This window comes from Vigna umbellata, chromosome 4 (assembly GCF_029865625.1).
Source record: "Vigna umbellata cultivar VRB3 chromosome 4, Vumbellata_1.0, whole genome shotgun sequence".
NCBI lineage: Eukaryota > Viridiplantae > Streptophyta > Magnoliopsida > Fabales > Fabaceae > Vigna > Vigna umbellata.
Window position 1 is genome coordinate 14328541 of NC_142168.1, and position 17564 is coordinate 14346104.

The 17564-nt window shown below is 42.7% G+C and overlaps 2 protein-coding genes across 2 annotated transcripts; both read left to right on the plus strand.

The window, feature by feature from the left end:
• The first annotated feature begins 3223 nt into the window (after window positions 1-3223).
• On the plus strand, window positions 3224-7189 carry LOC148199313 (uncharacterized). Its single transcript, XM_088112620.1, has 3 exons — window positions 3224-3988; window positions 4145-4453; window positions 6585-7189. Exons 1-3 carry the CDS (start codon window positions 3400-3402, stop codon window positions 7187-7189), a joined length of 1503 nt encoding a protein of 500 aa, XP_087968746.1. The 5' UTR covers window positions 3224-3399.
• A 1252-nt stretch (window positions 7190-8441) lies between these two features.
• On the plus strand, window positions 8442-12407 carry LOC148199314 (uncharacterized). The gene is made up of 3 exons (XM_088112621.1): window positions 8442-9206; window positions 9363-9671; window positions 11803-12407. Exons 1-3 carry the CDS (start codon window positions 8618-8620, stop codon window positions 12405-12407), a joined length of 1503 nt encoding a protein of 500 aa, XP_087968747.1. The 5' UTR covers window positions 8442-8617.
• Window positions 12408-17564: the final 5157 nt, after the last annotated feature.

Genomic DNA, 17564 nt, shown 5'->3' on the forward strand with positions numbered 1-17564 from the left:
GAGTTTGGTGAGCAGATTGATGAAGAGTTTTGGATGTGAAGCAGCGGATGTTTGGAGTTTAAGGTGAATGGATATGGAGGCTAGCTTGGAGAGGTGATTCACAACTCAGAAGGCTTCCTAGAGTGGAAGGAAGTTGCAATGGAAATCAAGCTAAGAAGTGACTCTTGGAGAAGGAATTTGCTATGCATTTCAGCAGAAATTCTTTAATACAATCCAAAAGTGATTTACAAGCTTTTCCTATGAGATTTTATAGATTAATCTCAAGGCTCTAAGCACTCAACTTTCACGTGGCAGATCTGAACCCATGTGCTACATGTATAGCGTCTAAAACACGTGAAAATCAAGTTTTATGTGAAGAAAAACAATTACTCATGCAGCCCCATAGAAGGATAAGTACACCCCTTTTGTATAGAAATGTCCTTTTTAACCTTCTCCATGTTTTGGCAGATTTGGCATATATTCTTGTTCTCCAATTTTCCATCCAAAGATAGCAAATAGTACTTGACCTTGAGGAGAATATTCATCTTGGAGCTTTTTGGCCATTCCTCTTGTGATGGGTCCTATGGTGTTAGACCTTCTTGTATCAAGAAGACGAAGAAGACGAAGAAGAAGAAGAAGAAGAAGAAGAAGAAGGAGACGAAGAAGAAGAAGAAGAAGAAGAAGACGAGGAAGAAGTGGAAGAGGTGGAAGAAGTGGAAGTAGTGGAAGAAATGGACGAAGTGGAAGAAGTTGACGAATTTGACGAAGTGGAGAAAGTTGACGAAGTGGACGAAGTAGACGAAGTGGACGAAATTGACGAAGTGGACGAAGTGGAGGAAGTGGAGGAAGTGGACAAAGTGGACGAAGTTGGTGAAATAGACGAAGTGGACGAAGTTGATGAAGTGGACGAACTGGAGGAAGTGGTGGAAGTGGAGGAAGTGGACGAAGGGGAAAAAGTGGATGAGGGAGAAGAAGAAGAAGAAGAAGAAGAAGAAGAAGAAGAAGACGAGGAAGAAGTGGAAGAAGTGGAAGAAGTGGAAGAAGTGGAAGAAATGGAAGAAGTGGACGAAGTGGAAGAAGTTGACGAAGTGATGAGTCGATATTTTACTGACTTCACTTAGTTTATTGTGCTAGAATTAATCAGGGAATTGTGCTTAAATGTTCGATATTTTCCCGTTTTCACCAATTGTGCTTAATTTGATTGGAAATTCAAATTTTAATTAATTTGAATTATTTGAGCTAATTATTTGCATTATTAATTATAGGGAAATTATTGGATAATAATTTGGGACATTTGGAAAAACATTCACACAGTTTGCTTAGAAGAACTTGCACTGCATTTATTTATTCTGTGTGTTGATAAATATTTTTCTTGAATTTGTAATAGCTCCAGGCTGCACACACACGGCCCACAAGAAAGCAGCCACGGTGGCAACTTGGAGAGGGGTGCGTCCAGCAAAGAAGGAGCCCACGGCTGGAAGCACAGGAAGCCCGCAAGGAAGTGTCCAACACCTTGAATCCAGTGGCATCCGGAAGCAGCTTGAGACGGTGCGGCACACATCCACGTCCTTAAGTAGGAGCACGTTCTTGAAAGAAGAGTGGGCCCATGAAAAGGAGTTTTTGGCTAGCAGAAATCAACACACAGCCCACACCTTCTTTCATTCAACAATCCAATACGTGAAGAATGGAGTTGCAGCGAAAGAAGAAAGCATGCCCCAGCAGCTTGGCAGAAGAAAATCCACGGCCCACCACACGTCCACGTTCACGCATCCAACTAGCTCCAAGGCCCAGCTACAGAAGCGCACGGTCCAGCAATTTTTGGAAGAAATCCAGCGCCCAAGTCATCACGCACACTGCCACGTCCAGTACCAGCAACCAGCTAGGAGAGGGGGTGCACACGAAGCAGCTACGTCCAGCACGGCCCACATCTGGAAGCACACACGGAAGAAGCAGCCACACAGGGGTACACACGGCCCAACAGTACAACGATAGTCCAGCAGTCCAGCTTTCATCCAAGCATCACGGTGCAGTGGCAGCTGTAAGCACTTTTGGAGGTGCACTTGGAAGCGTCCAGCAAAGCAACGTCCCTGGTCCAGAATCACTCCACGGTCCAGCTTGGCACAAGGGCACACGGAAATTGGTCCAGGAGTAGGGCAGCAAGTGAGGGGATGTGCGTGGCAGCCATCATCATATATATAATATTCAGAGAAAACGGTGGCGGGGAGCCGCCAACCTTACTCGGTCTCTCCCTTAACGTTTCATTTTTAATAGAAGGGTAGCAACGCTGTTATGAGGAGAAACGAAGCTTTATTTTATTTTTATGCTGCTGATCACACATTTCCCTTTTCATTTTTTTTGGCTCGAACATTTCGTTTTTATTGATGTTTTCAGTCTATCAATGAATGGAGCATTTTACTGTGCACGCTTATTTTTATTCCTGCAGCTCTCGTTTTTTTTCGGTTCTAGTAGCTTTTAGTTTTTATTCCAGCAGCTGCCACCTCCGTTTACTTCTTCAAGCATTTAAGTGTTCTTCACGCATTTAGCTTTTCTCTTTCCGCCTCCATTTTCTCGGTAGAAATTAAACTTTTAGCTAGAAGTTACATCTCCAATTAGTTCATACGCTTTTGGTTTGAATTTATATTCCAGCCATGTGCATTTCTGCTTTAGCTTACAGCGTTTCAATTAATAGCATTGGATGCATATTTTTTTTCCTTTTTCAGCTGAATGAATTTGGTTTTCCACGTTTCGGTGATGGAGTGGTAGATTCATTAGATTTAGGTGTATTTAATTTGGTCAAGTGTAGTTTTTTTTTATTCCAGCCACAACATGCATTTTCTTTTTTTTTCATTGTGTACAAGTTGTACAAGGAATTGATAAGTTAATTTTTCTTGCTGCATTACGCTTCTACGCGTTGCCTTTAATTAATGGAAGATGCATTTCTGATTTAGCAATTTCAATTGAAGTGAGTCATGCAAGTTTTCTTTAATTTAGTTGAAATGTTAGCTTAAGTGACCAAATGTCTTAATTTTGTGTTTACATCTGTGTTTATGTTCGTGTTTTAATTTAGTTCAAATTGCATTCACAAGCCTTTCACAAACCCCCCCCACTACGTGTTTGATCTGAGACTGAACCACAAATTGGTCCTTGAGAGACGACCTAGGAGTCACTTCCTAGTCTATACTGCATTCTTTTATGCACAACTTTTGTTGGGAGGTGCGACCCGCTCATCAAAATGGCGCCGCTGCCGGGGACCAAAGGTTCGGTTTTGGGTCTTTTGTTGTTTTCTGTTATGTGCGTTTTTGTATGCGTGTCGTATGTGTTTTGTCTTGTGTTGTGATGTTCTGTTTTCTGTGTGCGTTTTGCATGTATAAATGTGTTGTGTTTTATTTGTTTCGTAATTTTTAGTATTTTTATTTTTCCATGTCTACTTATTCTGGTTTTGTGAATAGTGCTTATTCTGCCAATACTTATGAATCTCCTTCTGCATGGTACTCTAATTATTCTGCTGATTTCTATAAGGAGAACAATATTGCGCATCCTCTGGTGAGGGGCGTACATGATGATGTTGCCCAGTCTTTATCAGATTTTGAAAGCAAGTTGGAAGGAAAGATTGACTCTCTTGCGAAGTTGGTGACACAGTTCACTACCAACCAAAGATCTGCATCTCCATCTGCATCGGTTGCACGACTATGTGCTATTTGTCCTTCCAGTGACCACTATACAGATGCATGTCCTTCTTTGCAACACCATGCTGCCTTTGATGCACCTCAGGCTTATGCTACAAACATCTACAACAACAGGCAACAAAAACAGCAGCAACAACAACAGATGCAATTTTATGATGCTCCTGCTCAAATAGCTCCTCAGCCTTCTACTTCTGAGCCTACATTGCAGGAGTTGTTGGAGCAGATGACCATGCAGAACCTTCAGTTTCAGCAAGAGAACATGCAGTTCCAGCAAGAAATAGGAGCTGCCATTCAGAGTATGACTGATCAGATAGGGCAGATGGCCACTCAACTCACTGAGGAACAGTCTCAAGATTCAGAGTTACCATTTCAGACTGTTCAGATTCCAGATGATGATGATAGTGGCATCAACATAGAAGATGGGGAGAAGAGTCATGAGCTTATTGTTGCGCCATCTACTTTCCCATCATCCTATGTCCCTACCCTTGCACCTGAGGAGAGTGATGAATATTTTGAGGAGCAGGCAGAAATAAGCAGTAATCCTGAACCAGGTAGACCACCTTCATCTTCCCACACTTTAGCAATCTTCAAGGAAGAGGAGGTAAGCATACCTCAATTTGATTATGTTGATGATTATGTGGTTGAGAGGTATGCTGATGATTATATTGTTGTTGAGTCTGATTTTAATTTCCCCTCTATGCATGATGAGAACCAACTTTTGCTGTCGCATCCGAATGTTTATTCTCCATGCATTGAACATGAATCTGAGTCTGTAGTTGATATTGCTTGTGATTTTGAAATTGATTCATGTTCTGAGGATGTATCTGAGGTTCAGTATGATAATTTGGGTGTTATACCCCTGCATGTTATTTCTTTGGAACCACATTGCACTAACCCTATTGCAGGAGGTACAAATGAATTTGACCAACATGCACCCATGCTGGAAGACAAAGGTGCCAGCATTCACGAAAGTTTCAACATCAACAGGCACCTGCTGAACCTGCTCATCAACAATCTTTGCTTCTTAGATCCAGCTGTGGATGATATCTCCCTACTAGATCAAATCTGGAGGATGAAGCAATTCTTCCTCAAAACTTCCTGGCTGGATCTTGTGGTGGAAGACATCTCCCTGATAGTCCAAAATTGGCAACTGCCACCATGATCAGGGGAGCTTTCTTTCTCTCTTCTCCCCCTTTCCCTACTTTTATTGCACTTGTCCATGATCTGTTCACTGTTTTGATTTTCGATCTTATGCTTATGACACATTGAGGACACTGTGTAGTTTAAGTGTGGTCTATTGGGGGAGATTCTGATTTTTCTGTTAGTTTTTGTTTTCTTGGTTAAATTTTTTTTTTCTTTTCTAGGTAGTTTTTGTTTTGTTTTGTGTACAGTTTTGCATGCTTTTCGTGAATTCTGGATTGTGGTTAGGTTGTCAGTTTTCCTTCACTTCATTGATACTCTGAGATGTTGGATTCCTTGCTTTTCTTTGCTTGGAAGATGATCATAATGTTTGAGAGTTGAATTGATTGTGACACAATGCCCTGTGTGAGAATTTGAGCCACTTTATGTTCTTTCTTGTGTGTGATATGTCTCTTGATTGCTTGCGCATATGCCTTGGCTTGACTCTTGTGACAACTCTTGATTGATATGCATGTTTGGAAGTGATAAAGGCAATTTTGTTCTTGAGCCTCTCTAGCCAAATAAGCTTACCTTGTTTTAATTCTTTGATAACCCATTTTGAGCCTATACTTTCCACCATTTCCTTGTTTTGAAGCTCATACACTAGACCTCAGTGAAAAACAATGATTACCTTAACCTTAGGGAATTTTGGAGCTTTGGAAGTGTTTTGGTAACAAGTGTGGTCTCCTTGGGAGTTTCAGAGGAATTGGCTAGTGAGTCCTCTTCTTATCGTGTTTTGGTAAATATATGTGTATCTTGTCTTTTACAGTTTTGTTTTGAAAAGAGAGAAAAGAAAAGAGACAGGATGAAAAAAAAAAAAGAAGAACAGAAAAGTAGTGAAAAAAAAATGTGAATAATTGTGAATAATGGAGTCAAGAAGAGGATGGAATTAGAGGTTGTGGGTGTGTTTGAATGTGTTTACACTTGTTCCCCATTGCTCCTATGTTCCTTATGGTTTGTAGCTTCTTATCCAAATATATCCTCCCTTGTCCTTGGCCCCATTACAACCATGAAAAGACCTTTTGATTTGAACATGCATATGTGTTTGAGTGTTGATATTAGAGGCTTGCCAAGTCTGTTGTTGTTTGCTTTCTTGAGTGCATTGAGTGACATTGATTTACCTTAAACACTTGAGAGAAACACTGATTGTGTGCATCTGTGAGGCTCTGTTGCTGTTGATTCATCTCTTGAACTGATTGACTGCTTTCCTGTACGGAATTGTTTGGATGATTCTTTGAGTATCTGCTTTTGTTGACTCGGTGTTGGATTCTGCCTATACCTTTTACTGTACAGATTTTCTGAGAACTGTGCAACTGTGTTTCTGTTTTGGAGTCTTTGTTGTCTGTCTTTCGAGTCTGTGTCATCTCCCTGATGTTTGAGTAGTTCCCCCGTTTTCGTTTTAGTTTTGCCCAGGAGTGCAAAAGACTAAGTGTGGTCTATTTTGATGAGTCGATATTTTACTGACTTCACTTAGTTTATTGTGCTAGAATTAATCAGGGAATTGTGCTTAAATGTTCGATATTTTCCCGTTTTCACCAATTGTGCTTAATTTGATTGGAAATTCAAATTTTAATTAATTTGAATTATTTGAGCTAATTATTTGCATTATTAATTATAGGGAAATTATTGGATAATAATTTGGGACATTTGGAAAAACATTCACACAGTTTGCTTAGAAGAACTTGCACTGCATTTATTTATTCTGTGTGTTGATAAATATTTTTCTTGAATTTGTAATAGCTCCAGGCTGCACACACACGGCCCACAAGAAAGCAGCCACGGTGGCAACTTGGAGAGGGGTGCGTCCAGCAAAGAAGGAGCCCACGGCTGGAAGCACAGGAAGCCCGCAAGGAAGTGTCCAACACCTTGAATCCAGTGGCATCCGGAAGCAGCTTGAGACGGTGCGGCACACATCCACGTCCTTAAGTAGGAGCACGTTCTTGAAAGAAGAGTGGGCCCATGAAAAGGAGTTTTTGGCTAGCAGAAATCAACACACAGCCCACACCTTCTTTCATTCAACAATCCAATACGTGAAGAATGGAGTTGCAGCGAAAGAAGAAAGCATGCCCCAGCAGCTTGGCAGAAGAAAATCCACGGCCCACCACACGTCCACGTTCACGCATCCAACTAGCTCCAAGGCCCAGCTACAGAAGCGCACGGTCCAGCAATTTTTGGAAGAAATCCAGCGCCCAAGTCATCACGCACACTGCCACGTCCAGTACCAGCAACCAGCTAGGAGAGGGGGTGCACACGAAGCAGCTACGTCCAGCACGGCCCACATCTGGAAGCACACACGGAAGAAGCAGCCACACAGGGGTACACACGGCCCAACAGTACAACGATAGTCCAGCAGTCCAGCTTTCATCCAAGCATCACGGTGCAGTGGCAGCTGTAAGCACTTTTGGAGGTGCACTTGGAAGCGTCCAGCAAAGCAACGTCCCTGGTCCAGAATCACTCCACGGTCCAGCTTGGCACAAGGGCACACGGAAATTGGTCCAGGAGTAGGGCAGCAAGTGAGGGGATGTGCGTGGCAGCCATCATCATATATATAATATTCAGAGAAAACGGTGGCGGGGAGCCGCCAACCTTACTCGGTCTCTCCCTTAACGTTTCATTTTTAATAGAAGGGTAGCAACGCTGTTATGAGGAGAAACGAAGCTTTATTTTATTTTTATGCTGCTGATCACACATTTCCCTTTTCATTTTTTTTGGCTCGAACATTTCGTTTTTATTGATGTTTTCAGTCTATCAATGAATGGAGCATTTTACTGTGCACGCTTATTTTTATTCCTGCAGCTCTCGTTTTTTTTCGGTTCTAGTAGCTTTTAGTTTTTATTCCAGCAGCTGCCACCTCCGTTTACTTCTTCAAGCATTTAAGTGTTCTTCACGCATTTAGCTTTTCTCTTTCCGCCTCCATTTTCTCGGTAGAAATTAAACTTTTAGCTAGAAGTTACATCTCCAATTAGTTCATACGCTTTTGGTTTGAATTTATATTCCAGCCATGTGCATTTCTGCTTTAGCTTACAGCGTTTCAATTAATAGCATTGGATGCATATTTTTTTTCCTTTTTCAGCTGAATGAATTTGGTTTTCCACGTTTCGGTGATGGAGTGGTAGATTCATTAGATTTAGGTGTATTTAATTTGGTCAAGTGTAGTTTTTTTTTATTCCAGCCACAACATGCATTTTCTTTTTTTTTCATTGTGTACAAGTTGTACAAGGAATTGATAAGTTAATTTTTCTTGCTGCATTACGCTTCTACGCGTTGCCTTTAATTAATGGAAGATGCATTTCTGATTTAGCAATTTCAATTGAAGTGAGTCATGCAAGTTTTCTTTAATTTAGTTGAAATGTTAGCTTAAGTGACCAAATGTCTTAATTTTGTGTTTACATCTGTGTTTATGTTCGTGTTTTAATTTAGTTCAAATTGCATTCACAAGCCTTTCACAAACCCCCCCCACTACGTGTTTGATCTGAGACTGAACCACAAATTGGTCCTTGAGAGACGACCTAGGAGTCACTTCCTAGTCTATACTGCATTCTTTTATGCACAACTTTTGTTGGGAGGTGCGACCCGCTCATCAAAATGGCGCCGCTGCCGGGGACCAAAGGTTCGGTTTTGGGTCTTTTGTTGTTTTCTGTTATGTGCGTTTTTGTATGCGTGTCGTATGTGTTTTGTCTTGTGTTGTGATGTTCTGTTTTCTGTGTGCGTTTTGCATGTATAAATGTGTTGTGTTTTATTTGTTTCGTAATTTTTAGTATTTTTATTTTTCCATGTCTACTTATTCTGGTTTTGTGAATAGTGCTTATTCTGCCAATACTTATGAATCTCCTTCTGCATGGTACTCTAATTATTCTGCTGATTTCTATAAGGAGAACAATATTGCGCATCCTCTGGTGAGGGGCGTACATGATGATGTTGCCCAGTCTTTATCAGATTTTGAAAGCAAGTTGGAAGGAAAGATTGACTCTCTTGCGAAGTTGGTGACACAGTTCACTACCAACCAAAGATCTGCATCTCCATCTGCATCGGTTGCACGACTATGTGCTATTTGTCCTTCCAGTGACCACTATACAGATGCATGTCCTTCTTTGCAACACCATGCTGCCTTTGATGCACCTCAGGCTTATGCTACAAACATCTACAACAACAGGCAACAAAAACAGCAGCAACAACAACAGATGCAATTTTATGATGCTCCTGCTCAAATAGCTCCTCAGCCTTCTACTTCTGAGCCTACATTGCAGGAGTTGTTGGAGCAGATGACCATGCAGAACCTTCAGTTTCAGCAAGAGAACATGCAGTTCCAGCAAGAAATAGGAGCTGCCATTCAGAGTATGACTGATCAGATAGGGCAGATGGCCACTCAACTCACTGAGGAACAGTCTCAAGATTCAGAGTTACCATTTCAGACTGTTCAGATTCCAGATGATGATGATAGTGGCATCAACATAGAAGATGGGGAGAAGAGTCATGAGCTTATTGTTGCGCCATCTACTTTCCCATCATCCTATGTCCCTACCCTTGCACCTGAGGAGAGTGATGAATATTTTGAGGAGCAGGCAGAAATAAGCAGTAATCCTGAACCAGGTAGACCACCTTCATCTTCCCACACTTTAGCAATCTTCAAGGAAGAGGAGGTAAGCATACCTCAATTTGATTATGTTGATGATTATGTGGTTGAGAGGTATGCTGATGATTATATTGTTGTTGAGTCTGATTTTAATTTCCCCTCTATGCATGATGAGAACCAACTTTTGCTGTCGCATCCGAATGTTTATTCTCCATGCATTGAACATGAATCTGAGTCTGTAGTTGATATTGCTTGTGATTTTGAAATTGATTCATGTTCTGAGGATGTATCTGAGGTTCAGTATGATAATTTGGGTGTTATACCCCTGCATGTTATTTCTTTGGAACCACATTGCACTAACCCTATTGCAGGAGGTACAAATGAATTTGACCAACATGCACCCATGCTGGAAGACAAAGGTGCCAGCATTCACGAAAGTTTCAACATCAACAGGCACCTGCTGAACCTGCTCATCAACAATCTTTGCTTCTTAGATCCAGCTGTGGATGATATCTCCCTACTAGATCAAATCTGGAGGATGAAGCAATTCTTCCTCAAAACTTCCTGGCTGGATCTTGTGGTGGAAGACATCTCCCTGATAGTCCAAAATTGGCAACTGCCACCATGATCAGGGGAGCTTTCTTTCTCTCTTCTCCCCCTTTCCCTACTTTTATTGCACTTGTCCATGATCTGTTCACTGTTTTGATTTTCGATCTTATGCTTATGACACATTGAGGACATTGTGTAGTTTAAGTGTGGTCTATTGGGGGAGATTCTGATTTTTCTGTTAGTTTTTGTTTTCTTGGTTAAATTTTTTTTTTCTTTTCTAGGTAGTTTTTGTTTTGTTTTGTGTACAGTTTTGCATGCTTTTCGTGAATTCTGGATTGTGGTTAGGTTGTCAGTTTTCCTTCACTTCATTGATACTCTGAGATGTTGGATTCCTTGCTTTTCTTTGCTTGGAAGATGATCATAATGTTTGAGAGTTGAATTGATTGTGACACAATGCCCTGTGTGAGAATTTGAGCCACTTTATGTTCTTTCTTGTGTGTGATATGTCTCTTGATTGCTTGCGCATATGCCTTGGCTTGACTCTTGTGACAACTCTTGATTGATATGCATGTTTGGAAGTGATAAAGGCAATTTTGTTCTTGAGCCTCTCTAGCCAAATAAGCTTACCTTGTTTTAATTCTTTGATAACCCATTTTGAGCCTATACTTTCCACCATTTCCTTGTTTTGAAGCTCATACACTAGACCTCAGTGAAAAACAATGATTACCTTAACCTTAGGGAATTTTGGAGCTTTGGAAGTGTTTTGGTAACAAGTGTGGTCTCCTTGGGAGTTTCAGAGGAATTGGCTAGTGAGTCCTCTTCTTATCGTGTTTTGGTAAATATATGTGTATCTTGTCTTTTACAGTTTTGTTTTGAAAAGAGAGAAAAGAAAAGAGACAGGATGAAAAAAAAAAAAGAAGAACAGAAAAGTAGTGAAAAAAAAATGTGAATAATTGTGAATAATGGAGTCAAGAAGAGGATGGAATTAGAGGTTGTGGGTGTGTTTGAATGTGTTTACACTTGTTCCCCATTGCTCCTATGTTCCTTATGGTTTGTAGCTTCTTATCCAAATATATCCTCCCTTGTCCTTGGCCCCATTACAACCATGAAAAGACCTTTTGATTTGAACATGCATATGTGTTTGAGTGTTGATATTAGAGGCTTGCCAAGTCTGTTGTTGTTTGCTTTCTTGAGTGCATTGAGTGACATTGATTTACCTTAAACACTTGAGAGAAACACTGATTGTGTGCATCTGTGAGGCTCTGTTGCTGTTGATTCATCTCTTGAACTGATTGACTGCTTTCCTGTACGGAATTGTTTGGATGATTCTTTGAGTATCTGCTTTTGTTGACTCGGTGTTGGATTCTGCCTATACCTTTTACTGTACAGATTTTCTGAGAACTGTGCAACTGTGTTTCTGTTTTGGAGTCTTTGTTGTCTGTCTTTCGAGTCTGTGTCATCTCCCTGATGTTTGAGTAGTTCCCCCGTTTTCGTTTTAGTTTTGCCCAGGAGTGCAAAAGACTAAGTGTGGTCTATTTTGATGAGTCGATATTTTACTGACTTCACTTAGTTTATTGTGCTAGAATTAATCAGGGAATTGTGCTTAAATGTTCGATATTTTCCCGTTTTCACCAATTGTGCTTAATTTGATTGGAAATTCAAATTTTAATTAATTTGAATTATTTGAGCTAATTATTTGCATTATTAATTATAGGGAAATTATTGGATAATAATTTGGGACATTTGGAAAAACATTCACACAGTTTGCTTAGAAGAACTTGCACTGCATTTATTTATTCTGTGTGTTGATAAATATTTTTCTTGAATTTGTAATAGCTCCAGGCTGCACACACACGGCCCACAAGAAAGCAGCCACGGTGGCAACTTGGAGAGGGGTGCGTCCAGCAAAGAAGGAGCCCACGGCTGGAAGCACAGGAAGCCCGCAAGGAAGTGTCCAACACCTTGAATCCAGTGGCATCCGGAAGCAGCTTGAGACGGTGCGGCACACATCCACGTCCTTAAGTAGGAGCACGTTCTTGAAAGAAGAGTGGGCCCATGAAAAGGAGTTTTTGGCTAGCAGAAATCAACACACAGCCCACACCTTCTTTCATTCAACAATCCAATACGTGAAGAATGGAGTTGCAGCGAAAGAAGAAAGCATGCCCCAGCAGCTTGGCAGAAGAAAATCCACGGCCCACCACACGTCCACGTTCACGCATCCAACTAGCTCCAAGGCCCAGCTACAGAAGCGCACGGTCCAGCAATTTTTGGAAGAAATCCAGCGCCCAAGTCATCACGCACACTGCCACGTCCAGTACCAGCAACCAGCTAGGAGAGGGGGTGCACACGAAGCAGCTACGTCCAGCACGGCCCACATCTGGAAGCACACACGGAAGAAGCAGCCACACAGGGGTACACACGGCCCAACAGTACAACGATAGTCCAGCAGTCCAGCTTTCATCCAAGCATCACGGTGCAGTGGCAGCTGTAAGCACTTTTGGAGGTGCACTTGGAAGCGTCCAGCAAAGCAACGTCCCTGGTCCAGAATCACTCCACGGTCCAGCTTGGCACAAGGGCACACGGAAATTGGTCCAGGAGTAGGGCAGCAAGTGAGGGGATGTGCGTGGCAGCCATCATCATATATATAATATTCAGAGAAAACGGTGGCGGGGAGCCGCCAACCTTACTCGGTCTCTCCCTTAACGTTTCATTTTTAATAGAAGGGTAGCAACGCTGTTATGAGGAGAAACGAAGCTTTATTTTATTTTTATGCTGCTGATCACACATTTCCCTTTTCATTTTTTTTGGCTCGAACATTTCGTTTTTATTGATGTTTTCAGTCTATCAATGAATGGAGCATTTTACTGTGCACGCTTATTTTTATTCCTGCAGCTCTCGTTTTTTTTCGGTTCTAGTAGCTTTTAGTTTTTATTCCAGCAGCTGCCACCTCCGTTTACTTCTTCAAGCATTTAAGTGTTCTTCACGCATTTAGCTTTTCTCTTTCCGCCTCCATTTTCTCGGTAGAAATTAAACTTTTAGCTAGAAGTTACATCTCCAATTAGTTCATACGCTTTTGGTTTGAATTTATATTCCAGCCATGTGCATTTCTGCTTTAGCTTACAGCGTTTCAATTAATAGCATTGGATGCATATTTTTTTTCCTTTTTCAGCTGAATGAATTTGGTTTTCCACGTTTCGGTGATGGAGTGGTAGATTCATTAGATTTAGGTGTATTTAATTTGGTCAAGTGTAGTTTTTTTTTATTCCAGCCACAACATGCATTTTCTTTTTTTTTCATTGTGTACAAGTTGTACAAGGAATTGATAAGTTAATTTTTCTTGCTGCATTACGCTTCTACGCGTTGCCTTTAATTAATGGAAGATGCATTTCTGATTTAGCAATTTCAATTGAAGTGAGTCATGCAAGTTTTCTTTAATTTAGTTGAAATGTTAGCTTAAGTGACCAAATGTCTTAATTTTGTGTTTACATCTGTGTTTATGTTCGTGTTTTAATTTAGTTCAAATTGCATTCACAAGCCTTTCACAAACCCCCCCACTACGTGTTTGATCTGAGACTGAACCACAAATTGGTCCTTGAGAGACGACCTAGGAGTCACTTCCTAGTCTATACTGCATTCTTTTATGCACAACTTTTGTTGGGAGGTGCGACCCGCTCATCACGAAGTTGACGATGTGGAGGAAGTGGAGGATGTGGAAGAAGTTGAGGAAGTGGAGGAAGTTGAGGAAGTTGAAGAAGCGGCTGAAGGGGACGAAGTGTACGAACTGGACGATGTTGACGAAGTGGACGAAGTTGACGAAGTGGACAAAGTGGACGAAGTGGACGAAGTGCACGAAATGGACGAAGTGGAGGAAGTGGAGGAAGTGGAGGAAGTGGACGAATTTGACGCAGTTGACGAAGTGGAGGAAGTGGAGGAAGTGGACTAAGTGGGCTAAGTCGACGAAGTTGACGAAGTGGACGAAGTAGAGGAAAAGGAGGAAGTGGAGGAAGTGGAGGAAGTGCACGAAGTGGACAAAGTTGACGAAGTTCACGAAGTGGACGAAGTGGAGGAAGTGAACGAAGTGGAGGAAGTGGAGGAAGTTCAGGAAGTGGAGGAAGTGGAGGAAGTGGACGAAGTGGAGGAAGTGGAGGAACGGAAGGAGGTGGACTAAGTGAACGAATTTGACGAAGTGGAGGACGTGGGTGAAGTGGAGGAAGTGGTGGAAGTGCAGGAAGTGGAGGAAGTTGAAGAAGTTGACGAAGTGGAGGAAGTGGACGAAGTTGAGGAAGTGGACGAAGTTGACGAAGTTGAGGAAGTGGACGAAGCGGACGAAGTGGAGGAAGTGGACGAAGTGGACGAAGGGGAAAAAGTGGATGAAGGAGAAGAAGAAGAAGAAGAAGAAGAAGAGGAAGAAGAAGAGGAAGAACTGGAAGAAGTAGAAGAAGTGGAAGAAGTGGAAGAAATCGAAGAAGTGGACGAAGTGGAAGAAGTTGACGAATTTGACGAAGTGGAGGAAGTTGACGAAGTGGACGAAGTGCACGAGGTTAACGAAGTGGAAGAAGTGGACAAAGTGGAGAAAGTTGACGAAGTTGACGAATGTGACGAAGTTGACGAAGCGGGGGAAGTGGAGGAAGGGGACTAAGTGGAGGAAGTGGGGGAAGTGCAGGAAGTGGAGGAAGTTGAAGAAGTGGACCATGTTGATGAAGTGGAGGAAGTAGAGGAAGTGGAGGAAGTGGATGAAGTTGAAGAAGTAGACAAAGTGGACGAAGTTGAAGAAGTAGACAAAGTGGACGAAGTTGACAAAGTGGAGGAAGTGGAGGAAGTGGAGGAAGTTGAGGAAGTTGGTGAATTTGACGAAGTGGACGAAGTGGACGAAGTTGACGAAGTGGACGAAGTGGAGGAAGTGGAGGAAGTGGATAAAGTAAACGAAGGGGAAAAAGTGGATGAAAGAGAAGAAGAAGAAGAAGAAGAAGAAGAAGAAGAAGAAGAAGAAGAAGAAGACGACGAAGAAGAAGAAGAAGAAGAAGAAGAAGACGAGGAAGAAGTGGAAGAGGTGGAAGAAGTGGAAGTAGTGGAACAAATGGACGAAGTTGAAGAAGTTGACGAATTTGACGAAGTGGAGGAAGTTGACGAAGTGGACGAAGTAGACGAAGTGGACGAAATTGACGAAGTGGACGAAGTGGAGGAAGTGGACGAAGTTGGTGCAACGGACGAACTGGACGAAGTTGATGAAGTGGACGAAGTGGTGGAAGTGGAGGAAGTGGACGAAGGGGAAAAAGTGGATGAAGGAGAAGAAGAAGAAGAAGAAGAAGAAGAAGAAGAAGAAGAAGAAGAAGAAGAAGAAGAAGAAGAAGACGAGGAAGAAGTGGAAGAAGTGGACGAAGTTGACAAAGTGGACAAAGTGGAGGAAGTGGAGGAAGTGGAGGAAGTGGAGGAAGTGGAGGAAGTGGACGAAGTGCACGAGGTTGACGAAGTGGACGAAGTGCACGAGGTTGACGAAGTGGACGAAGTGGACAAAGTGGAGAAAGTTGACGAAGTGGACGAAGTTGACGAAGTTGACGAAGCGGAGGAAGTGGAGGAAGGGGACTAAGTGGAGGAAGTGGGGGAAGTGCAGGAAGTGGAGGAAGTTGAAGAAGTGGACGATGTTGACGAAGTGGAGGAAGCGGAGGAAGTGGACGAAGTTGAAGAAGTAGACGAAGTGGGCGAAGTCGACGAAGTGGACGAAGTTGACAAAGTGGACAAAGTGGAGGAAGTGGAGGAAGTGGAGGATGTTGAGGAAGTTGGTGAAGTGGACGAAGTGGACGAAGTTGACGAAGTGGACGAAGTTGACGAAGTGGAGGAAGTGGAGGAAGTGGAGGAAGTGGAGGAAGTGGAGGAAGTGGACAAAGTGGACGAAGTTGGTGAAATAGACGAAGTGGACGAAGTTGATGAAGTGGACGAACTGGAGGAAGTGGTGGAAGTGGAGGAAGTGGACGAAGTGGACGAAGGGGAAAAAGTGGATGAGGGAGAAGAAGAAGAAGAAGAAGAAGAAGAAGAAGACGAGGAAGAAGTGGAAGAAGTGGAAGAAGTGGAAGAAGTGGAAGAAATGGAAGAAGTGGACGAAGTGGAAGAAGTTGACGAAGTTGACGATGTGGAGGAAGTGGAGGATGTGGAAGAAGTTGAGGAAGTGGAGGAAGTTGAGGAAGTTGAAGAAGTGGCTGAAGGGGACGAAGTGGACGAACTGGACGATGTTGACGAAGTGGACGAAGTTGACGAAGTGGACAAAGTGGACGAAGTGGACGAAGTGGACGAAGTGCACGAAATGGACGAAGTGGAGGAAGTGGAGGAAGTGGAGGAAGTGGACGAATTTGACGCAGTTGACGAAGTGGAGGAAGTGGAGGAAGTGGACTAAGTGGGCTAAGTCGACGAAGTTGACGAAGTGGACGAAGTAGAGGAAAAGGAGGAAGTGGAGGAAGTGGAGGAAGTGGAGGAAGTGCACGAAGTGGACAAAGTTGACGAAGTTCACGAAGTGGACGAAGTGGAGGAAGTGAACGAAGTGGAGGAAGTGGAGGAAGTTCAGGAAGTGGAGGAAGTGGAGGAAGTGGACGAAGTGGAGGAAGTGGAGGAACGGAAGGAGGTGGACTAAGTGAACGAATTTGACGAAGTGGAGGACGTGGGTGAAGTGGAGGAAGTGGTGGAAGTGCAGGAAGTGGAGGAAGTTGAAGAAGTTGACGAAGTGGAGGAAGTGGACGAAGTTGAGGAAGTGGACGAAGTTGACGAAGTTGAGGAAGTGGACGAAGCGGACGAAGTGGAGGAAGTGGACGAAGTGGACGAAGGGGAAAAAGTGGATGAAGGAGAAGAAGAAGAAGAAGAAGAAGAAGAGGAAGAAGAAGAGGAAGAACTGGAAGAAGTAGAAGAAGTGGAAGAAGTGGAAGAAATCGAAGAAGTGGACGAAGTGGAAGAAGTTGACGAATTTGACGAAGTGGAGGAAGTTGACGAAGTGGACGAAGTGCACGAGGTTAACGAAGTGGAAGAAGTGGACAAAGTGGAGAAAGTTGACGAAGTTGACGAATGTGACGAAGTTGACGAAGCGGGGGAAGTGGAGGAAGGGGACTAAGTGGAGGAAGTGGGGGAAGTGCAGGAAGTGGAGGAAGTTGAAGAAGTGGACCATGTTGACGAAGTGGAGGAAGTAGAGGAAGTGGAGGAAGTGGACGAAGTTGAAGAAGTAGACAAAGTGGACGAAGTTGAAGAAGTAGACAAAGTGGACGAAGTTGACAAAGTGGAGGAAGTGGAGGAAGTGGAGGAAGTTGAGGAAGTTGGTGAATTTGACGAAGTGGACGAAGTTGACGAAGTGGACGAAGTGGAGGAAGTGGAGGAAGTGGATAAAGTAAACGAAGGGGAAAAAGTGGATGAAAGAGAAGAAGAAGAAGAAGAAGAAGAAGAAGAAGAAGAAGAAGAAGAAGACGACGAAGAAGAAGAAGAAGAAGAAGAAGAAGACGAGGAAGAAGTGGAAGAGGTGGAAGAAGTGGAAGTAGTGGAACAAATGGACGAAGTTGAAGAAGTTGACGAATTTGAAGAAGTGGAGGAAGTTGACGAAGTGGACGAAGTAGACGAAGTGGACG

Bases quoted from the DNA above. Each gene is read 5' to 3' on its own strand.
- LOC148199313 (XM_088112620.1), top strand. From the start codon at position 3,400: ATGTCTACTTATTCTGGTTTTGTGAATAGTGCTTATTCTGCCAATACT. The intron at 3,989-4,144 runs CCACTCAACTCA...CATCCTATGTCC, and splicing joins TGATCAGATAGGGCAGATGG to CTACCCTTGCACCTGAGGAG. The intron at 4,454-6,584 runs GTGATTTTGAAA...AATTTGTAATAG, and splicing joins GTCTGTAGTTGATATTGCTT to CTCCAGGCTGCACACACACG.
- LOC148199314 (XM_088112621.1), top strand. From the start codon at position 8,618: ATGTCTACTTATTCTGGTTTTGTGAATAGTGCTTATTCTGCCAATACT. The intron at 9,207-9,362 runs CCACTCAACTCA...CATCCTATGTCC, and splicing joins TGATCAGATAGGGCAGATGG to CTACCCTTGCACCTGAGGAG. The intron at 9,672-11,802 runs GTGATTTTGAAA...AATTTGTAATAG, and splicing joins GTCTGTAGTTGATATTGCTT to CTCCAGGCTGCACACACACG.